The 24,911-nt window shown below is 40.9% G+C and overlaps 1 protein-coding gene across 3 annotated transcripts in view; it reads left to right on the forward strand.

Moving 5' to 3' along the window:
• Nucleotides 1-24,911, forward strand: part of LOC117510099 (citron Rho-interacting kinase) — a 582,117-nt gene that overhangs the window by 154,041 nt on the left and 403,165 nt on the right. For all 3 annotated transcript variants that reach the window (XM_034169719.1, XM_034169717.1, XM_034169718.1), the window contains exons 9-11: nucleotides 21,835-21,930; nucleotides 22,154-22,270; nucleotides 22,525-22,634. In XM_034169719.1, the coding sequence (XP_034025610.1) occupies nucleotides 21,835-21,930; nucleotides 22,154-22,270; nucleotides 22,525-22,634 (323 nt within the window). The remainder of the gene's footprint in view (nucleotides 1-21,834; nucleotides 21,931-22,153; nucleotides 22,271-22,524; nucleotides 22,635-24,911) is intronic.

The raw sequence follows: 24,911 nt of genomic DNA on the forward strand, positions 1-24,911 counted from the left end.
GCTGAGATGGTGAAGGCTTGAATGGTGGCCGGAGTGTGATTGCTGTCTAGCGCAGCATGCACGACTAGATGGCTGCCATGTCCATGATGGACCAGCTGACCGCTGTGTCATCAACAACTCACAGCTGGAGAACACACATTGTGCCATGAAGAACATCACCTCTCAACACGCCACTGCGATACACGTTTCAGCAGGCTGTCATGACATAGTGTATCTAATGAAGTGGCCGATGAGTGTATGTTTGGAAGAAGCATTTGTAATGTGTTATTTTTAGGGCTGTCAATGAGTTATTTTGAAAAGCTAAAAAAAAATAATAAAAACAAAACAAAAAAAATCACAGTAGAATTTGGGTATTGAAGCCTACTGCATACATGACAGTTGTGCTCAGATTTTACATACTCTGAGAGTTTTTGATTTTTTTGGCCATTCTTCAGAGAATATGATTGATAGCACAAAAACTTTTTTCACTAATGGTTAGTGGTTTGTGTGAAGCCATTTATTGTCAAACAACTGTGTTTACTCTTTTTAAATCATAATGACAACAGAAACTACCCAAATGACCCTGATCAAAAGTTTACATACCCCAGTTCTTAATACCATGTATTGCCCCTTTAACATTGTCGACAGCTTGGAGTCTGTTGTGGTAGTTGTTGATGAGGCTCTTTATTTTCTATGATGATAAAGCTGCCCATTCTTCTTGGCAAAAAGCCTCCAGTTTGTGTAAATTGCTGGGCTGTCTTTCATAAACTGCACGTTTCAGATCTCTCCAGAGTGGCTCAATGATATTGAGGTCAGGAGACTGAGATGGCCACTCTAGAACCTTCACTTTATCCTGCTGTAGCCAATGACAGGTTGCCTTGGCCTTTTGTTTTGGATTGTTGTCATGCTGGAACATCCAAGTACATCCCATGCACAGCTTCTGGGCTGATGAGTGCAAATTTTCCTCCACTATTTTTTGATAACATGCTGAATCCATCCTGCCATCAATTGTGAACACGTTTCCTGTGCCTTGTAGCTTACACATCCCCAAAACATTAGCAATCCACCTCGGTGCTTCACAGTAGGAAGGGTGTACCTTTCATCATAGGCCTTTAGTCCTCTCCAAATGTAACGTTTATGGTTGTGCCCAAAACATTCAATTTTGGTCTCATGACTCCAAATGACTTTGTTCTCTGTGTTGTTTGGCGTATTGTAAGCAGGATACTTCGTGGAATTTGCATAGCAATGACTTTCTTCTGGCGATTTGACCATGCAACCCATTTTTCTTCAAGTGTCTCCTTATTGTGCATCTTGAAACAGCCACACCACTTTTTTTTCCAGAGTCCTGTATTTCAGTTTAAGTTATTTGTGTGTTTTTTCGTTGAATCCCGAGCAATTTTCCTGGCAGTTGTTGCTGAGGTTTTTGTTGGTCTACCTGACCGTGGCTTGGTTCCAACAGAATCCCTCATTTTCCACTTCTTAATTAGAGTTGAACACTGCTGATTGGCATTCTCAGTCTCTTAGATATCTTTTTATATCCCTTTCCTGTTTTACACAGTTCACTTAACTTTTTTTTTTAATTCTTTTGCTTTCCCTATCACTCATAAACCAGAAACGTCAGTGCAGCACTGAATGAAAGATGCAAGGGTCTGTCAGGAGCCCAGAAACTCACTGCCCTATTACACACACACACACACACACACACACACACACACACACACACACACACACACACACACACACACACACACACACACACACACACACACACACACACACACACACACACAGATTACAAGCAAACAGATCACAGGTGAGGATGGCAACCTTTTGTAGCCATTCAAACCCGTTTATGTCAACTTGTGTGCATGTTATCTGGCCAAAATCATCACGGTATGTAAACCTTTGATCAGGATCACTTGATTAGTTTCTGCTGTCATTATGATTTTAAAAAGTAAATGGAGTTGTTTGACAATAAATGGCTTGACACAACCACTAACCATGAGTGAAAAAAAAAGTTTTTGTGTCATCATTCATATTCCCTGAAAAATAGGCAAAAAAATCAAAAATTCTGCCAGGGTATGTAAACGTTTGAGCACAACTGTATTAGGCACTTTCAAACATTTCACCTTATGAGATAAGTTGTGTCAGGTGGGAAGGAGGTTTTTTTAAATGACGATGGCAGCTGTTCACAGCTGGATCAGTCGACTTTAAGAGCTGGAAACACTTATGATTGTGTTTTTGTCTTCACATGTCTGCATATTATTATAGACTCCAGACCAGTTTTCAGTGTTTGGTTTCTGTGCGCTGTCATGTTGTCACATCATAACGATGATGGCAGATGGATGTGATCCATCTGCCATCATCGTTACAAACAAACAAACAAACAAACAAACAGATCCTGCATATGTTGAGACAAAAGATTGTTTTAAACTTTATATATGATTTGTATTGTGATATAATCAACCAAGTCCCAGAATTTTAAAGTATGTAAACAGACAAATCATGGGTTCGTTGGCTCATGATGGGTTTGTTACTGATCATTTTTACAGCTTTCTTCTGTCACAAAAATATTGGGTTTGTATTAGTTTTGTATGTGTTTCCCTAAACCTCAATGCAATAGATCATATATGGAACAAGTAATGCATGATATGAATGAATGAATGAATGAATGAATTTATTCAGCAACACACACACACACACACACACACACACACACACACACACACACACACACACACACACACACACACACACACACACACACACACACACACACACACACACACACACACACACACACACACAGAGTCCAAAACAACAACAAACAAAACTTACAACGAATAAGAAAATGGATTGACAATGCATCCGTGTGCCTGAAAGGGTATAGGCAGAAGCAAATGTTTTTAATGCCTACCCCTTTAACCAAAAGTAAAATTATCTAGTTGTCAGAAAGGAGTGGAAAAAAAACCTTAACTATTCCCACTCCCATTTTCAACCACTTCAATCTCTTCAACTTAAATGACACAATCCAAATGCTACCAAACAAATTTACAATTACAATTTGGCTACACACAAAACTCATCCTTCTTCCATCTTGAAAACATCATGTCTTTATTTTGATTTTTAAACTGATCGATATTTGGACATTGTTTGTTCCTCCATCAGGTTATTCCATATTCTAGGGCCACACATGGAGAAACAGAAACCTTTCCTTGTTGTCCGAGTGCCAGCAATTTTAAAATGATACAATTCCCATAAATTATATTTTCCCTCTCTCTCAGTAAAATATTCTTAAATAGAAATATTCTTGGCATTTGTTTATTTTTCACTTTGTACATTAATTGAACAGTCTTGAGCAAAATCATATCGTGAAGTTTTAATATTTGAGATTTAATGAACAATGGGTTGGTGTGGTCTCGATAACCTGCATTATGAATTGTTCTTAATGCTCTTTTTTGAAGAATGAATAATGGTTGCAATATAGTTTTATAATTATTGCCCCAAACTTCAGCGCAGTAAGTCAGGTAGGGTGCAGCCAATGAACAATACAAAGTATGTAGTGCTGTGCCATCAAGAACATACTTTGCTTTAATTAATACTGCAACACTCTTTGATACCTTCATTTGAATATGCTAAATATGAGCTTTACAAATTAATTTTTTCATCAATAATGACACCTTAAAAACTTATTTTCTTTGACACGTTCTATGTTATATATAAAGTAATTAACACGTTAGGGCCCCTTCACACATAACATGACTGAGGCAGAATGGCACACGAAGGAGGAGGCAAATGACATTCGTGAAAAACCGCAGCTGCCTCAAACACCTTGTACAGCTGTCACTACAACTATTCGTGCACACTGGCAGCCGAAAAACAGTGAGTACCCTGCGTGTGTTGACATGATAGAAAGAGTGGAGATTAAATAAAACTAATAAGGGTAAAGGCATGAGCTTATTCATTTGTGAAACACCTGTACTGATTTGTCAGATATGACCTGGCATAACATCGCCCTGAGGCACAGACGTTGGCTTGCTGTCCTTACGTTGAAATAAATTAAAGGATATATCGCTTCAGCTGACCGCTGCGTCAGCGCACCGCAACACTGGTAAATATCGTGCCATGCAGAAAATCACCACGAGGTGCATGTCACTGCAGGATTTCCCCACATTATAATAATTAAAACACGTCACATTTGCAATGTGGTCACCAGCAGATCACTGCGCGCTGGACACACCATGCCAGCTGATGCGTTCATGACACGGGAGCTGACTCCTCATGAGACGGGAGCCCGGCTGATGTCTTCATGAGAGGGGCGCATCAGGTATTTCATGTAAAACATAAAAGGGTGAACATTAATCCACGTCATTTCATTACTTCCTGGTGTACGTCTAGGCGGAGTCTACGTCCGCACTTTATAACAGGAATTAAGATTTATAAATTGTGGTGTTTTATTATTTTTTTGCTCCGCTGCTGTGTGCGCCACTTTCCACGCACTCACACTGTGTTCGTGTGCGTGAACATAAGCGTGCACGATATTGTCGCCGCAGTATCATTCATGTCTGTCTGACCGTGCGTCTCTCCCGACAGCAGGTGGAATGTTTTGTGGTTTCCCATTTCATTTTTGATTTGCAGATTCTGGTTTCTGCATCTTTTGTGTTCTATGTGAAGGGGCCCTTAAGAGAGGAAGTCTTGTGGTTTATACAGAATTCCAATGGCTTGTGGGCATTTTGTGTTTTCCATCTTAATAATTTGTCATCAATAAAAGCCCCAAGAATTTTTTTTCAGTTACAACTTCAATTTCACTATCATGTAATAATAAATTTCTGCTTATATCCCTGGGCTTATTTCCAAATATAATACACTTAGTTTGACCAAAATGAGGCTTTCATTCAAACCATTGTTTAAATTTCTGTAATTCCTTCTCCTTCATGTGCAAAAGCTGTCCAAAATGATCTCCACTACAAAACACATTTGTATCATCAGCAAACAAAATACAAGTCAGAGACTTAGAAACCAAACATATATCATTAATATATAAAAGAAACAACAACAGACCAAAGACTGAACCCTGGGGCACCCCACGGGTGATCTTCAAAATTTCAGAATTTATCCCACATGAATGAACATACTGATACCTATTGTGTAAATAACTTGCTATCCACTCATATGCCAATCCCTTGGTACCACACTTCTGCAATTTGTCCAATAATTATGGCCCCTTCACACATAGTATGAATGTGGGGGAATTACGGTGAAACAGCATGAAACAGCAAACCACAAAAACACTGAGCCAACATTGGGAAGGACACGTGGATGGGCAGGCATGAGTGATCCTGCTGCACAAAACAGTCACAGCGGGAACACAGTGCGAGCAGCTGGAGCAGGTAGAACGACACTCCAGCTGCTGTGGCAAAAAAAAAAAAAAAAAATATATGTAATCTACGGGATTCGAACCTGCAATTTGCAAAAGCTCTGATTAACAGACAGAAACTTTTCCACTGCGCTGCCATTGCTGTCCTATAAAAGGTGAATGCAAGGCCTGACATCAACAAGGAGACAAACGTATTAAAAAAACACACACACCATAAAAACATTTTATTGAATCCCTCTTATCAAGCGGAAAATACAAGTATGAACGGTCTGTTCCTCTGTAGATGACCCATGGTCATAGACATACGGTCATGAAATGACATGAATTGAGCAGTGCTCTCTTATCATGTCCACATCTGCTGGCCTACCATGTCCATATGGCAAGCCGGCACAGCATGTGTGTCCAACACCGCGTGCGTGTCTGGCCCGACATGCGTGCCCTGTGGACGGCACACCGCAGGACAGACACTGCGTCATGTGGAGCAGAACTCACATGGGTAATGTGCCATTCAGATCGCCCTGTGCGTTGTGATCTGACGGTCTGTTTCTCCTGGGGCTGTCAGGGTTGGTGACCAGGAGCTAAACAGATTTAGAACCCCAGGTGCAAGCAGACTGACTCAGTAGGATGTGTGTCAAAAATCCAGATGATTTATTACAGCTCAAAGTGAGAACAAACAAAACCAAACAGACAACTTGGTGGAGGACCCAGGATACCAAATGCTGACAAAAATACAATTTGTCACAGAGGAAATAAACAGAACACAGTACTTACAAACCAGACTTGGAAGACATGACAAGACTCTCAAACCCTCTAACAGTAATGCTGCGTTTACACATAGGCAAGATGCGTTACAAATGTCATATTTGCATCATTCTTGGCACATTCCTGACATTCTTAATGTGACTTATTGCATCTGAATAGGTTTCTTAATAGTGCGTGTTGGTGCGTGATATTCGTGATTTTCATGGAGCATGTTTTTGGCTGTCAAAAAACCTTCCACGAATGTCACGCACCACCCTCGTTTCGCCTCATGTCATGGAGGTTGCAACTGAGCATGTTGATCCATCTTGATTTTAATAGAGCATGACAGTGTTCTTCTCTGACGTGCGCACAATTAAACCCTGCTGCACCGCATTCAGTTTTATTGCTGCAGTATGCTGAAAGACAGTGAAGCCAAGTCGGCTAAAAGTTTCGTTCCAATGCTACTCAGCGCGCTCCTGCAGGTTATTCCACCTGCTGCATGTGCCTGATGTTTGGGAAAACAAGCGAGACGAGAGCCACGTGAAGCCACACACCTGGCTCTCTCTGTCTCCTCCTCCTCTGCACCAGTCCATGGAACAGAGCCCAACTAAGCATGCACTTCTTTTGCTGTGGAGCAAACTGGAGCGATCTGAATTGCTCAGCAGCTGGTGGATGAATATGGGTGTGTGTGTGGAGACAATTCGCCTCATTCACAACGTAACAGAACTTAACGATGCACTGTTACGCGTGATAGTGTGCAACAACGCAGAAACTTATTCTTGACCGTGCGTAATGGTTCCTAATAATTCTCCAGCAACACGTGCCATTAATCGTAACGTGTGGTAACAGGTTGCAGCAGTTCCTGAGGACACCTGACGCATCTGCCCCAATTTATCACATTCGTGATCAGCAGCCAAGAATGTGTACTTCGTGGCATTTGTAACTTGTCGTCATTATGTGTAACCGCACCTTAAGGCAATGGACCCACCAAGGAAAGGCAATCAGGGCATGGTATAAATAAGGCAGACTCAGAAAACACAGGTACAAATAATCAAAGCTAATCAAGATGTGAAGAACTTAAGGCCCGGTCCCACTAGTGTTTAGGAAGATTTGCGTATGGATTGCGCAAAAAATTGGCTCATAATCACTAAACATCCGCAATATCCATGAAACATGCTTGTATGAATCGGCTGACATCCGCACATGCCCACAATTATCCACAAAGGCACGTTTTTCCATGCCAGGATTTTTGATCTGCACAAATTTTTTTTTGCAGATGACATCCACCTACTTAATACATCAAATCAAATCAAATCAATTATAAATCAATCAATCAATCAATCAATTTTTTTAATATAGCGCCAAATCACAACAAACGGTTGCCCCAAGGCGCTTTATATTGTAAGGCAAGGCCATACAATAATTATGTAAAACCCCAACGGTCAAAACAACGCCCTGTGAGCAAGCACTTGGCTACAGTGGGAAGGAAAAACTCCCTTTTAACAGGAAGAAACCTCCAGCAGAACCAGGCTCAGGGAGGGGCAGTCTTCTGCTGGGACTGGTTGGGGCTGAGGGAGAGAACCAGGAAAAAGACATGCTGTGGAGGGGAGCAGAGATCGATCACTAATGATTAAATGCAGAGTGGTGCATACAGAGCAAAAAGAGAAAAACAGTGCATCATGGGAACCCCCCAGCAGTCTACATCTATAGCAGCATAACTAAGGGATGGTTCAGGGTCACCTGATCCAGCCCTAACTATAAGCTTTAGCAAAAAGGAAAGTTTTAAGCCTAATCTTAAAAGTAGAGAGGGTGTCTGTCTCCCTGATCTGAATTGGGAGCTGGTTCCACAGGAGAGGAGCCTGAAAGCTACCTCCCATTCTACTCTTACAAACCCTAGGAACTACAAGTAAGCCTGCAGTCTGAGAGCGAAGCGCTCTATTGGGGTGATATGGTACTACGAGGTCCCTAAGATAAGATGGGACCTGATTATTCAAAACCTTATAAGTAAGAAGAAGAATTTTAAATTCTATTCTAGAATTAACAGGAAGCCAATGAAGAGAGGCCAATATGGGTGAGATATGCTCTCTCCTTCTAGTCCCCGTCAGTACTCTAGCTGCAGCATTTTGAATTAACTGAAGGCTTTTTAGGGAACTTTTAGGACAACCTGATAATAATGAATTACAATAGTCCAGCCTAGAGGAAATAAATGCATGAATTAGTTTTTCAACATCACTCTGAGACAAGACCTTTCTGATTTTAGAGATATTGCGTAAATACAAAAAAGCAGTCCTACATATTTGTTTAATATGCGCTTTGAATGACATATCCTGATCAAAAATGACTCCAAGATTTCTCACAGTATTACTAGAGGTCAGGGTAATGCCATCCAGAGTAAGGATCTGGTTAGACACCATGTTTCTAAGATTTGTGGGGCCAAGTACAATAACTTCAGTTTTATCTGAGTTTAAAAGCAGGAAATTAGAGGTCATCCATGTCTTTATGTCTGTAAGACAATCCTGCAGTTTAGCTAATTGGTGTGTGTCCTCTGGCTTCATGGATAGATAAAGCTGGGTATCATCTGCGTAACAATGAAAATTTAAGCAATACCGTCTAATAATACTACCTAAGGGAAGCATGTATAAAGTGAATAAAATTGGTCCTAGCACAGAACCTTGTGGAACTCCATAATTAACCTTAGTCTGTGAAGACCATTCCTCTGCAGATGATCAGTTAGCTGTTTTACAACTACCCTTTCAAGAATTTTTGAGAGAAAAGGAAGGTTGGAGATTGGCCTGTAATTAGCTAAGATAGCTGGATCAAGTGATGGCTTTTTAAGTAATGGTTTAATTACTGCCACCTTAAAAGCCTGTGGTACATAGCCAACTAATAATGATAGATTGATCATATTTAAGATCGAAGCATTAATTAATGGTAGGGCTTCCTTGAGCAGCCTGGTAGGAATGGGGTCTAATAGACATGTTGATGGTTTGGAGGAAGTAACTAATGAAAATAACTCAGACAGAACAATCGGAGAGAAAGAGTCTAACCAAATACCAGCATCACTGAAAGCAGCCAAAGATAACGATACGTCTTTGGGATGGTTATGAGTAATTTTTTCTCTAATAGTTAAAATTTTATTAGCAAAGAAAGTCATGAAGTCATTACTAGTTAAAGTTAAAGGAATACTCGGCTCAGTAGAGCTCTGACTCTTTGTCAGCCTGGCTACAGTGCTGAAAAAAAACCTGGGGTTGTTCTTATTTTCTTCAATTAGTGATGAGTAGTAAGATGTCCTAGCTTTACGGAGGGCTTTTTTATAGAGCAACAGACTCTTTTTCCAGGCTAAGTGAAGATCTTCTAAATTAGTGGGACGCCATTTCCTCTCCAACTTACGGGTTATCTGCTTTAAGCTGCAAGTTTGTGAGTTATACCATGGAGTCAGGCACTTCTGATTTAAAGCTCTCTTTTTCAGAGGAGCTACAGCATCCAAAGTTGTCTTCAATGAGGATGTAAAACTATTGACGAGATACTCTATCTCACTTACAGAGTTTAGGTAGCTACTCTGCACTGTGTTGGTATATGGCATTAGAGAACATAAAGAAGGAATCATATCCTTAAACCTAGTTACAGCGCTTTCTGAAAGACTTCTAGTGTAATGAAACTTATTCCCCACTGCTGGGTAGTCCATCAGAGTAAATGTAAATGTTATTAAGAAATGATCAGACAGAAGGGGGTTTTCAGGGAATACTTTTAAGTCCTCAATTTCCATACCATAAGTCAGAACAAGATCTAAGATATGATTAAAGTGGTGGGTGGACTCATTTACATTTTGAGCAAAGCCAATAGAGTCTAATAATAGATTAAATGCAGTGTTGAGGCTGTCATTCTCAGCATCTGTGTGGATGTTAAAATTGCCCACTATAATTATCTTATCTGAGCTAAGCACTAAGTCAGACAAAAGGTCTGAAAATTCACAGAGAAACTCACAGTAAGGACCAGGTGGACGATAGATAATAACAAATAAAACTGGTTTTTGGGACTTCCAATTTGGATGGACAAGACTAAGAGACACGCTTTCAAATGAATTAAAGCTCTGTCTGGGTTTTTGATTAATTAATAAGCTGGAGTGGGAGATTACTGCTAATCCTCCCCCTCGGCTTGTGCTACGAGCATTCTTACAGTTAGTGTGACTCGGGGGTGTTGACTCATTTAAACTAACATATTCATCCTGCTGTAACCAGGTTTCTGTAAGGCAGAATAAATCAATATGTTGATCAATTATTATATCATTTACCAACAGGGACTTAGAAGAGAGAGACCTAATGTTTAATAGACCACATTTAACTGTTTTAGTCTGTGGTGCAGTTGAAGGTGTTATATTATTTTTTCTTTTTGAATTTTTATGCTTAAATAGATTTTTACTGGTTATTGGTAGTCTGGGAGCAGGCACCGTCTCTACGGGGATGGGGTAATGAGGGGATGGCAGGGGGAGAGAAGCTGCAGAGAGGTGTGTAAGACTACACACCTCTCTGCAGAGGTGTATAGTCTCTGTAGTAGTGTCACCTCTCTACATCCACATACTCAAAACATACTCAATCTATGCGCTGTATATCCGTCATTATCCGCTGATATCCACAACTGACGGTGTATTGCGGCTTGGCAGTGGACTGGGACAGTGTGTAAAATGGATATATAGTGTGCCTATCATGTCCACATCACGGACTAAAATAAATTGTAGTGAATGCGTACAGATTGGCCACGGATAAAGTGTTTGTATTATGTCAGCTTTGCATCTGCGGACAATTAGTGAATGCATAACAAACACGTCACGTAAACTCAAAGTACTAGTCTTGTAAACCCAAAGTACTAGTCAGTGCCAGTCCAGCTGTGGAGACGTACAGATGTAGTTATGGATCCCCAAAGACGTAGTGCTGCCAACAACATACTGTAAAACCCCAGCTGCAGAGAAGTCAGCCGTGGTCGTCGGTTCTCTTTCAGAACATTTATTTCACACCCAACAAAAGGAACAGTTGCTGTTACAGCTGCAACTCATGTGGAACTATCTCTTTTTGGAAAAAGAAAACACCGTCTCACAACCCCGAGCGGGTTCACCCCTGCTCCCCAAACTCATGAACAGTTAACCCTTGCATGACAACATGAACATTAACTCTATGATCATTACATTACCAATCAACTTGTCCAAGTCCAGCAATTGCTCCAAAGGCTGTGGTGTTGGTGTGAATAGTGATGCCGAAAGGCCTGAGTGCGCCTCTTTTATGACCGCAATGCAGATGCCGCGCATGTGCAATTCAACTGCTGTTCCCGCATCACGTGTGCAATGCATTCACAATACATCTGTAATACTTCTGTGACAATCGCAATGCGTCCGATCTGTTTCCTCAATACATGCGTTATACATCTGTGATTGTTTGTTATACGCATATATTCGCTATACATTATTAATATATCCGTAATGCATACTGAGGATGTGTCATTTCAGGCCAATTTTGTTGCGGACTACAACAAACGCTCGAAATTTTACTCAATTCATGCGCAATTAATCCTCTCCCCAGTGGGACTGGGCCCTTAGAATAACCACATGGGGCCAGGGGATCCTCAAGACTAAATTACACAAAAACATAACCCATAACCAACTAAGCATTTAAGAGAAAACAAATATTTAACATAGAATAACCAAAGACACTAGAAAGAAACCACAATGCATAAATAGACCATCAAAGAAAACAAGAGGCATAAATGAGGAACCCAAACATCACATACAGTAGTGTTCAGATTAATAGTAGTGCTATGTGACTAAAAACATTAATCCAGGTTTTGAGTATATTTCTTGTTGTTACATGGGAAACAAGGTATTAGTTGATTCAGTAGATTCTCACAAATCCAACAAGACCAAGCATTCATGATATGCACACTCTTAAGGCTATGAAATTGGGCTATTAGTAAAATAAAGTAGAAAAGGGGGTGTTCACAATAATAGTAGCATCTGCTGTTGATGCTACAAACTCAAAACTGTTATGTTCAAACTGCTTTTTTAGCAATCCTGTGAATCACGAAACTAGTATTTAATTGTATAACCACAGTTTTTCATGATTTCTTCACATCTGCGAGGCATTAATTTTGTTGGTTTGGAACCAAGATTTTGCTCGTTTACTAGTGTGCTTGGGGTCACTGTCTTGTTGAAACACCCATTTCAAGGGCATGTCCTCTTCAGCATAAGGCAACATGACCTCTTCAAGTATTTTGACATATCCAAACTGATCCATAATACCTGGTATGCGATATATAGGCCCAACACCATAGTAGGAGAAACATGCCCATATCATGATGCTTGCACCACCATGCTTCACTGTCTTCACTGTGAACTGTGGCTTGAATTCAGAGTTTGGGGGTCGTCTCACAAACTGTCTGCGGCCCTTGGACCCAAAAAGAACAATTTTACTCTCATCAGTCCACAAAATATTCCTCCATTTCTCTTTAGGCCAGTTGATGTGTTCCTTGGCTAATTGTAACCTCTTCTACACATTTCTTTTATTTAACAGAGGGACTTTGCGGGGGATTCTTGCAAATAAATTAGCTTCATACAGGCATCTTCTAACTGTCACAGCACTTACAGGTAACTCCAGACTGTCTTTGATCATCCTGGTGCTGATCAGTGGGTGAGCCTTTGCCATTCTGGTTATTCTTCTATCCATTTTGATGGTTGTTTTCCATTTTCTTCCACGCATCTCTGTTTTTTTTGTGTGTGTGTGTGTCCATTTTAAAGCATTGGAGATCATTGTAGATGAACAGCCTATAATTTTTTGCACCTGTGTATAAGTTTTCCCCTCTCCAATCAACTTTTTAATCAAACTACGCTGTTCTTCTGAACAATGTCTTAAACGTCCCATTTTCCTCAGGCTTTCAGGTGCTGGCTTCATCCTTAAATAGGGGACACCTGATTCACACCTGTGTGTTCCACAAAATTGACAAACTCACTGACTGAATACCACACTACTATTATTGTGAACACCCCCTTTTCTACTTTTTTACTAATAGCCCAATTTCATAGCCTTAAGACTGTGCATATCATGAATGCTTGGTCTTGTTGGATTTGTGAGAATCTACTGAATCTACTGGTACCTTGTTTCCCATGTAACAATAAGAAATATACTTAAAACCTGGATTAATCTTTTTAGTCACATAGCACTACTATTATTCTGAACACTACTGTATGAGTACAAAGAGAGTAAAATCTACATAACAATAAAAGACATGTCAAACATAATGCAGAAAAACCCAAAGAACAGAACAGACAGGATGGGACTGCTGATAAAAGTGTAACTCCACAAAATGCAAATGCTACACAACAGCCATAAGAACTAAGTTAGCAATACTATTATAAACTGTTCCAACAGTACAAAAAGGCAAAATCCAGACTTTAGTTTTCACTGTAGAGACAAACACTAGAGACTGCCCCTTTAAATGATGAGACAAACACACTCACACCTAACAGGGGCACAGCATCACACACATGAGGCAGAAGGGAGGAAGAAATATACTCGCCTACACATGACAGCTGACAAAGACATAACAAACAGACCAAACTCAAACACAGCCTGGACTTGGGATGGCAAACATGAACAAATCCTACAGCTGGATGACATCATGACGGGGCAGCCTGGCAATGTGCGTGCAGTGTGCTCACTTGCTGCAGCCCGTCGCAACGGCAATATATGTTTTTATGTATGTGAGGACAACAAACAGACACATGCGCATCACAGTGGGTAGTTGTTTGGTCATGTCCTTCAAAACAAGGTATGTGTTCACCAGCCATGACGTCCAGAACCTAAGATCTCAACAGCTGCTGCTGTCTGTGGACATGCCCCCTGTCAGTCCAGCACACACACACCAATGTGTCACTCTGTGTCTGTGTTATGTAATTGTGTATGTAGGTAGAGTTGTACTTATTAATATACCTGTCCTGGCTGTGGTCTCTGTGTTTCTAATGTGATACAGGGTGTGCACTGAGCCGTCATTCATTTGTAGCTGCCAGTGAGTCTCTGGTCAGCAGCTGGGAGGCGGCTTGCTGTGCTGAGAGCGCCATATCAGTAGTAGCATTAGCGTCTTGAACAATTTTGTCATTATTTGTGTAAAAATAAGCTGGAAATGTCTTAATGATTTCATTTGAAAGCTTCCAAGTACCTTTGATGTTAGTTTCATTTTTTTCCCCCCAATAACCAGATGTTGTATTGAAAAGATGGCTTCACTGAATGAACAGAGTCACTATGACAGTTCTGGGGTCTTGGAGCAAGCGTTGCAACCAAGAGCCCCGACATTGCGCCCCGCCTACATTTTAAGCCTGCGCTTGGCTGACCCCCAGGTGGGTGGACCTTGCCCTGCTGAATGGATTAGTACAGTTATGTAATTGGATGCATTTGTTGCAGTGAGTGTTACATTTTACATTGTATGTGGGTGACATGCTTGTGTTGTTTATCTGAACGGTATGTGTTATACACTCAACAAAAATATAAATGCAACACTTTTGGTTTTGCTCCCATTTTGTATGAGATGAACTCAAAGATCTAAAACTTTTTCCACATACACAATATCACCATTTCCCTCAAATATTGTTCACAAACCAGTCTAAATCTGTGATAGTGAGCACTTCTCCTTTGCTGAGATAATCCATCCCACCTCACAGGTGTGCCATACCAAGATGCTGATTAGACACCATGATTAGTGCACAGGTGTGCCTTAGACTGCCCACAATAAAAGGCCACTCTGAAAGGTGCAGTTTTGTTTTATTGGGGGGGGGGATACCAGTCAGTATCTGGTGTGACCACCATTTCCCTCATGCAGTGCAACACATCTCCTTCGCATAGAGTTGATCAGGTTGTCAATTGTGGCCTGTGGAATGTTGGTCCACTCCTCTTCAATGGCTGTGTGAAGTTGCTGGATATTGGCAGGAACTGGTACACGCCGTCGTATATGCCGGTCCAGAGCATCCCAAACATGCTCAATGGGTGACATGTCCGGTGAGTATGCCGGCCATGCAAGAACTGGGACATTTTCAGCTTCCAAGAATTGTGTACAGGTCCTTGCAACATGGGGCCGTGCATCATCCTGCTGCAACATGAGGTGATGTTCTTGGATGTATGGCACAACAATGGGCCTCAGGATCTCGTCACGGTATCTCTGTACATTCAAAATGCCATCAATAAAATGCACCTGTGTTCTTCGTCCATAACAGACGCCTACCCATACCATAACCCCACCGCCACCATGGGCCACTCGATCCACAACATTGACATCAGAAAACCGCTCACCCACACGACGCCACACACGCTGTCTGCTATCTGCCGGGGACAGTGTGAACCAGGATTCATCCGTGAAGAGAACACCTCTCCAACGTGCCAAATGCCAGGGAATGTGAGCATTTGCCCACTCAAGTCGGTTACGACGACGAACTGGAGTCAGGTCGAGACCCCGATGAGGATGATGAGCATGCAGATGAGCTTCCCTGAGATGGTTTCTGACAGTTTGTGCAGAAATTCTTTGGTTATGCAAACCGATTGTTATTGCATCTTGATATGGCACACCTGTGAGGTGGGATGGATTATCTCAGCAAAGGAGAAGTGCTCACTATCACAGATTTAGACTGGTTTGTGAACAAAATTTGAGGGAAATGGTGATATTGTGTATGTGGAAGAAGTTTTAGATCTTTTGGTCTCCCTCAGCCCCAACCAGTCCCAGCAGAAGACTGCCCCTCCCTGAGCCTGGTTCTGCTGGAGGTTTCTTCCTGTTAAAAGGGAGTTTTTCCTTCCCACTGTAGCCAAGTGCTTGCTCACAGGGGGTCGTTTTGACCGTTGGGGTTTTACATAATTATTGTATGGCCTTGCCTTACAATATAAAGCGCCTTGGGGCAACTGTTTGTTGTGATTTGGCGCTATATAAAAAAATTGATTGATTGATTGATTGATCTTTGAGTTCATCTCATACAAAATGGGAGCAAAACCAAAAGTGTTGCATTTATATTTTTGTTGAGTGTACAATGAAATTAATTTAGATTCAATTATTTGCTGAAAGACTGATACTCTAGACTGACAAAAATACATATATGAGGCTAGTTGTTGCTATTTAATCTTCCGATTGATTTTAGAAAATGTAAACGTTTCTCTGATTGGATTGAGAACAGTCATCCAAAATGTTCTCTGTTCCTACTGCAAAGCAGAGGGGTGAGAGTCCAGAAGTACTGACCAAACATTATATTTTAGTGCTAGCTGATTGTATTAAAGCAATAAAATCATTCTGAAAGAAATACAGACTTTTTTAAAATTTCTGAATCATTTTTTATTCTTTCATGTTTTGTCTCCATAATAACTGATTAATTCAACACAACTGGGTGATACACTGTCAAGTCAACCCTTCGCATCTTTCTCCTGTCTGAACTTTTTTCTTTTCTTTTCTTTGTTGTTTTTTTTTTTTTTTTGCTTCCCGATGTTACTGGCTCAGCCTGTCCCTTTTGAAAGACGTGATTATAGAATATCTCATGTGTGGCATTGTGGGAGGTCTATGTGGTTTTGTTTTGTCTGCAGCTGCTTGCAGTGCTCCCTACCAAATAGTTGGTGGCAGTAGTGCACTGAGTTGGGTTAAAAGCACTTTTAAGTGGAGATTAGAAGAAGAGGGTGAGCCGCCTGCAGCAGTTCGTGAGCTTCTTTCTGTTCTGGAAAAAAGTTTTCATTCAACAACTTAATACACCTGATCAGCCTCTGTACTATGGTTAAGAGATGAGTGTGCTCTGAGGTTTGCTCCTCTCCACTTGCTGACTGTGAAAACACTCTGCAGCTGTCTGACTGAACCAGCATTTTATATCAATACAGAAGGGCAGTGAGCTCTGAGAAATGTTTCTAAAACAAATAGATTTAGTATTACCAATACATTGCAAATAAAATATATGTGTGATTAGAAGTTTATTACTGAGTGTCATATTATTTAATCAATAATCAGTATTACAATTGTAGTAGGGGTCCTGTCAGTCATGGGCCCCTAGAATTCTTTTCCTTATTCTCCCCTTTTTGGTGCCCCTGATTCTAGTGATTGTGAATGCTTTGAGATTGTGCACAATAGGGACAGGGCTTCTTCTACCTGTGCAAGTGTCTTATTGACTGAACTTTGACATCATGGACATGTTTAATGATTCATTTAATGCTAAAATGTAAAAGAAAACAGCTTTTTCAAGTAATAAAAAAGTTGCTCTTCAAAGAGCCTTTTTGTTTTATTTAGAAGCATAGCAGCAGGTGTTGGTTTCAGAGATGACAGGTGAGCTGGACTGTCAGGACATTTAACCAAATGAAGGTCTCCTCCACAGCTTTGTTCTCTTGGTGGAGTTTTTGGAGACACTTTCCTCACATTTTGAAGATCAGAGATGTTCTCTTCTTCCTTCTGGTCTTCAGGTTTTGGTGTTCAGTTCACTGGAAGTTCTGAAGTGAATCTGTATTTACAAGGTTCTCTGCACAGCAAATGTTGAAATTTTCCTGATGTGGGACAAGTAAAGAAATATATTTCTTTAAATGTAACAAAGTCACAGCAGTAACAATGACAAACTGTGTAGCTTTATTTGGTAAAAATAAAAATAGATTGAACAATTTGCAAATATAAAAATTCACTCAGCTTGACTCAGTGATTCTGCAGCTAAAGCCAAGGCTAAGCTGGTGTTAGCTGATAACTCTTTATCGGTGCACAACGTCACATTTTATTCTCACCTCAATCAAATTTGCAGAAGCTCCATTTCTCAAACTGTGTGTGTGTATATATATACAAAAGTGAAGGATTTCACTTTGAGTGTATCTGCTTGGTGGCCTGAACTCCAGCTCCTGTGTGATTGGTCCTCCCGTCTGATCAGTCCCCTCTTGGCTCGGTGTCACTCCGAACAGTTGCTGAAAAAAGCAGGGTGACATCCATCACTCGTTCTTCAGCTTTTTTTCTCTTAATATTGTGGTTATGTCTGGCAGACTGTTTTGCTTTTTCCTGACATGAATCCAAGATGGTGATTTTCCATTGTTGTTTCATGGCCCTTGAAAAGCCAGATAGTGATGTAGAAATCTCCGCCCCCTGTGCGCACTGTTGCTGGTTCCAACACGTTGAACACATCCAATGCATTCAACACAAGGGAAGACATCAAAATGATCAAGCGTTCAATTTGAAAGGGCCTTTAAGAACACTAGTCTTTTGCTATAGAAAAAATGTCTGGACTTCATTGTCACCTCTACTGTACACATCTATCCATAGACCAACTTAACATACTAGTGGGGCATCTTGTTCTTTTATTTTAATGAGACCAATGCAGTTGGTCTCCCTGCTGAGTCTAGTTGAAGTTTCTTCCTGTAAATAAATAAATAAAAAAAATCCAGAGGGAGTTTTTCCTCTTTGCTGCTATTGCCAATCTGCTTGCTCATGGCGTGGATAAATCTCGCTCGTTTGTAATACTTTGGGGTGATGTACGTTATGATTTGGAGCTGTATGACAAAATTAAATCTTGGGCACTGAACAGATGGTAATCTGTGAGACTTAAACTGAATCCTCCAAGAAGCCAAACGTCTGTGATCAGAAGTCATTATATAGGGTGACCCAAAAAATATACAACATTTAAAACACTTGGTTTGACCCTTAAATGCTACACACTTAATCACTTATGTTTCTTTTTTACTTGCAGAGACCCTTAAGTTTATGTTGATGCCAAGCAAGGCTCAGGAAAATGCCAAGATTAACCAAACTACAGCGAACAAAAATTATTGAGTTTTGGCACCAGACCAAGAGTGTCAAACAGGTGCAGTGACTTTATGCTAGACTGACAAAATGCAGGGCCAATATTGACATTGGTATGAAAAACTTCAACCTTTCAGCTTTCTATCCAGCCATAAATTTATTTACTAGACATATGCTTTGACCATTTTCTTTGCTGATAAAATGTTGCATATTTTTTTGGGACACCCGAACAGAATGAAACAAGAACCTGTCAAAAGAAAAGATAGCATTGCGTACAGCACATTATTAAACAGTATTATTAAAAATAAAACGCACAAAACATTTGTTGCATGTGGGAATTTTTCCTGGTTGAGGATCCCACAAACCTGGCAGATCTTCACTTAGCCTGGAAAAAGAGTCTGTTGCTCTATAAAAAAGCCCTCCGTAAAGCTAGGACATCTTTCTACTCATCACTAATTGAAGAAAATAAGAACAACCCCAGGTTTCTTTTCAGCACTGTAGCCAGGCTGACAAAGAGTCAGAGCTCTATTGAGCTGAGTATTCCATTAACTTTAACTAGTAATGACTTCATGACTTTCTTTGCTAACAAAATTTTAACTATTAGAGAAAAAATTACTCATAACCATCCCAAAGACGTATCGTTATCTTTGGCTGCTTTCAGTGATGCCGGTATTTGGTTAGACTCTTTCTCTCCGATTGTTCTGTCTGAGTTATTTTCATTAGTTACTTCATCCAAACCATCAACATGTTTATTAGACCCCATTCCTACCAGGCTGCTCAAGGAAGCCCTACCATTATTTAATGCTTCGATCTTAAATATGATCAATCTATCTTTGTTAGTTGGCTATGTACCACAGGCTTTTAAGGTGGCAGTAATTAAACCATTACTTAAAAAGCCATCACTTGACCCAGCTATCTTAGCTAATTATAGGCCAATCTCCAACCTTCCTTTTCTCTCAAAAATTCTTGAAAGGGTAGTTGTAAAACAGCTAACTGATCATCTGCAGAGGAATGGTCTATTTGAAGAGTTTCAGTCAGGTTTCAGAATTCATCATAGTACAGAAACAGCATTAGTGAAGGTTACAAATGATCTTCTTATGGCCTCGGACAGTGGACTCATCTCTGTGCTTGTTCTGTTAGACCTCAGTGCTGCTTTTGATACTGTTGACCATAAAATTTTATTACAGAGATTAGAGCATGCCATAGGTATTAAAGGCACTGCGCTGCGGTGGTTTGAATCATATTTGTCTAATAGATTACAATTTGTTCATGTAAATGGGGAATCTTCTTCACAGACTAAAGTTAATTATGGAGTTCCACAAGGTTCTGTGCTAGGACCAATTTTATTCACTTTATACATGCTTCCCTTAGGCAGTATTATTAGACGGTATTGCTTAAATTTTCATTGTTACGCAGATGATACCCAGCTTTATCTATCCATGAAGCCAGAGGACACACACCAATTAGCTAAACTGCAGGATTGTCTTACAGACATAAAGACATGGATGACCTCTAATTTCCTGCTTTTAAACTCAGATAAAACTGAAGTTATTGTACTTGGCCCCACAAATCTTAGAAACATGGTGTCTAACCAGATCCTTACTGTGGATGGCATTACCCTGACCTCTAGTAATACTGTGAGAAATCTTGGAGTCATTTTTGATCAGGATATGTCATTCAAAGCGCGTATTAAACAAATATGTAGGACTGCTTTTTTGCATTTACGCAATATCTCTAAAATCAGAAAGGTCTTGTCTCAGAGTGATGCTGAAAAACTAATTCATGCATTTATTTCCTCTAGGCTGGACTATTGTAATTCATTATTATCAGGTTGTCCTAAAAGTTCCCTAAAAAGCCTTCAGTTAATTCAAAATGCTGCAGCTAGAGTACTGATGGGGACTAGGAGAGAGCATATCTCACCCATATTGGCCTCTCTTCATTGGCTTCCTGTTAATTCTAGAATAGAATTTAAAATTCTTCTTCTTACTTATAAGGTTTTGAATAATCAGGTCCCATCTTATCTTAGGGACCTCGTAGTACCATATCACCCCAATAGAGCGCTTCGCTCTCAGACTGCAGGCTTACTTGTAGTTCCTAGGGTTTGTAAGAGTAGAATGGGAGGCAGAGCCTTCAGCTTTCAGGCTCCTCTCCTGTGGAACCAGCTCCCAATTCAGATCAGGGAGACAGACACCCTCTCTACTTTTAAGATTAGGCTTAAAACTTTCCTTTTTGCTAAAGCTTATAGTTAGGGCTGGATCAGGTGACCCTGAACCATCCCTTAGTTATGCTGCTATAGACGGAGACTGCTGGGGGGGTTCCCATGATGCACTGTTTCTTTCTCTTTTTGCTCTGTATGCAGCACTCTGCATTTAATCATTAGTGATCGATCTCTGCTCCCCTCCACAGCATGTTTTTTTCCTGGTTCTCTCCCTCAGCCCCAACCAGTCCCAGCAGAAGACTGCCCCTCCCTGAGCCTGGTTCTGCTGGAGGTTTCTTCCTGTTAAAAGGGAGTTTTTCCTTCCCACTGTAGCCAAGTGCTTGCTCACAGGGGGTCGTTTTGACCGTTGGGGTTTTACATAATTATTGTATGGCCTTGCCTTACAATATAAAGCGCCTTGGGGCAACTGTTTGTTGTGATTTGGCGCTATATAAAAAAATTGATTGAAATTGATTGATTGATTAAATGTTCTAAATTTGACAGTTTGGGCTGTACATCTGGTGATCTGTCTGTCCAGAAATAAAAACAACAACAACAACAAAAACTAGACAAGTGTGTGCAAAATGAGTAGCTGATGAGCCGGTGCTGTGTAGGTGGTTCCATAAGTGCCCACAATGGCACAAAGCCTGGAACTGATAATCAGGGAGGAGGATCCACATCTCAAAATGCTTTGGCCTGTGACTATGACTCCTGATATTATCATTTTTGAAAACTCACATTTCTTTTTGTTGCATTTCTCTTTCTTTTCTTTTTCCAGGAGCTGGAGGAGAACCTGCGTGAGACCCAGGCCACAGCCCAACGCTTAGAGACCCACCTGAAGCAGAAAGAGAAGCTCCATGAAGACAAAATAAAGGTGAAGTTTCAGAACTCTTCAGTGTCTGATGAAGCACTATATGTGCTCTGGAAGTGCTTTGTGCCATGATTAATGGCCACTCGGCTAACGGCCACACTGATTAACGGCCACGCTGATTAACGGTCTTGCCGATTGAGTGGCTTGTCAGCGTTACACCATCCATTCACTGCTTGGTGAGACTGTAAGCCTGTTATGCTTCTGTGGGCTGGGTGGCGTTGAGCAGGTGCTGGAGGCCCAGATGAAGGCGGACATGGCTGATAAGGAGATGCTGGAGTCCAGTCAGGTCAAATATGAGGAGGAGGTGCAGGAGAAGTGCAGCATCATCAGCGAACAGAAGGCGGTAGGAGCCGACCACACTGGCAGTGACACTTTTCACAGTTTATTGCAGCGTTTATCACACTGACGTCCTCCACCAGTCAAAAGTTGGGGCACGCTGTCCCTTTCTATTGAATAGGAATGTATGTCCAAACGTTTGACAGGTGCTGTACATTTTTTTTAACTGAGTTGATTATTTCAAATATCAAAAGAATGAGCCATATCTCATCACAATTACAAAATAAGTGATACTATGCATACTTGTTTTTTTTGTTAAAGACTATTAATGCCATGGACTCTAAGATGAACAGCCTGGAGCAAAGAATAGCAGAGCTGTCTGAGGCCAACAAACTGGCAGCCAACAGCAGCATTTACACCCACAAAAACATGTAAGTACGGATGTGAGCGCTGGATGCTTCTATTTTCAAAATATAAAGACGACTCATTGCTGATCATTAGGATTAGAGTGTCCACTGTACTGTCAAGAGGTGGACGAAAGGCAAAGAAATTTTTCAAACAGGGGCATGAGTTACACAAAATTAGGTACAATCTATATACTGTGTGTATATATACTGGACAAAACCCACGTGGCATCGCCTGTACATTTTCTATAGAGACCCGGATGTCACCATGTTAAGAGCCCTGCCTGCACAGCAGCGGGAACATATTCTGCGCTTGTTGGTGACTTGTGTGATTGCCTTGGAGTTGGCCTGCAGTGATGGCTTCCACAGTCCCACTGAGTTTCTGATGAAGGATATCAGTGCACTGTTAGCCTTGTGTATATATATATATATATATATATATATATATATATATATATATATATATATATATATATATATATATATATATATATATATATATGTGTGTGTGTGAGGCACTGACTCATAGGTCTTCCTGTAGGCAGTCCACGCTGTACTCAGGTAGGTCTGGTCTTCGAGTCCTGGTGTACTGCTTGGACTACCCTCTGGTAATGTTTCCACTGCTCTTCTGAGCTGTGCTCATGTGTTGACTCATGTGCCCAAGTGTGTCAAGGATTACCGTGGCAGTGGGTTATATGAGATCATTGGTTTCTGTATGCTTGTAGTGGAAATGATGAGTAGAGTTCTGTTAATGTCTGCAAGCATCTATTTTGATGGTACTTTGTCAGTGAGCCGAGGGAGTCATACGCTTGGTAGTGTTGTTGTCTGCTTTAGTCTGGCCACAAGCTTCATCCTCAGCTCAGTAGATGCATCTGTCATAGCAGGTATTTGGGTATCAACCACTTCCTTAACACTACTCTTTCCTACCAAAGTCTGCTCTTTGTGTTCACACTGCTCAGTACCATGCTGAGGCAGCACGATGGCTTAGTGGTTAGCACTGTTGCCTCACAGCAAGAAGGTCATGGGATTGATTCCCACCTGTGGCCTGTCTGTGTGGAGTTTGCATGTTCTCCCTGTGTCTGTGTGAGTTCCATCTGGGTGCTCCAACTTCCTCCTACATCTCAAAGACATGCAGGTAAAGTAGATTGGAAGCTTTAAATTGTCCGTAGGTGTGCATGTGGATGTGAATGTGTTTGGTTGTGTATTTGTGGCCCTGCGGCAAACTGGCGTGCTGTCCAGGTTGTACCCCGCCTCACACCCTATGACTGCTGGGATAGGCTGCTGGGTCTATGGTCATAGTAGCACTCCATCAGTTTCATGTTGTCAGTGCTTGTCCATGTATATCTTCTTCCAGTAGCTCATTTCCCATCAGTGTGTCCTGGTTCCTCAGCAACTGATGCAGACCTTGTTAACCTGGGCGACATCTGATACAGTATGGCTTTGTCTCTTGCTCTTGTTCTGAGGCAGGCTGGGGGAGTAGCACTGGGGGTCTAGCCTGGGGATCCTTACTGGTTGTACCTGACCAGGGTTTGAATCTCCAATCTGTTGTTCCAAATATAGTAATTCTGCCACCACACTGTCCAGCTGGAGGGCACTGGAAATGATACCAGGGGGTCAAAGCCCCAGCTACTGGTTGACAGAACAGTAAACCAGAGCTTGAAGACCAACCTGAAAACAGCCTGGAATCCTATAACCAAGGCTTTGAACCGACTTGTGGAATAAAAACAAAAAACAGAAACTTTAAGTATTTTGCTAGGAATGAAAATGAAACCAGAAATTTATATTTGTTTATGTTCCGGAACAGAACCGTTTATTTAAAATAATGCACCATGTTGGTTTGCAGCCCACCAATAAATTCAAAGGAAGAAGACAGACTCTGTGATGTTACATCCGCCTGTTCTTTATTTTGGATGTTGTTGGCGAGAGAAAATGCTTAGATATGCACCCAGAGTAGACAAACATCGAAGGACTTATTTAGAAACACTGCATTTATTCAGGTTTTTATTATGCTTTTTTTGTCTTGGTGGATCCAATGGGATTTAATTTTGTCACGAGCAGAAGGCTGAAGATATGTCAGGTGGCTGTCCCTGCGGGAATATATTTCAACTTTTAAAATAACTTATTTTCTTCTTGTTGACTGTTTCTTGTTGAAACACTGAGGGCCTCTTTTAAAACACTGCGTTTCTTCAGTAATTTCCATGATATGGAATAGTGGAGAAAGTTTTTTCCCAGACATCGTCTTCCAAAACATGATTGTATTCTCATCATGCTGTGAAGATGAATCTGACTCAAACAACATAGCAC

The sequence above is a fragment of the Thalassophryne amazonica genome, chromosome 5 (genome assembly GCF_902500255.1).
Source record: "Thalassophryne amazonica chromosome 5, fThaAma1.1, whole genome shotgun sequence".
NCBI classification, from domain to species: Eukaryota; Metazoa; Chordata; class Actinopteri; order Batrachoidiformes; family Batrachoididae; genus Thalassophryne; species Thalassophryne amazonica.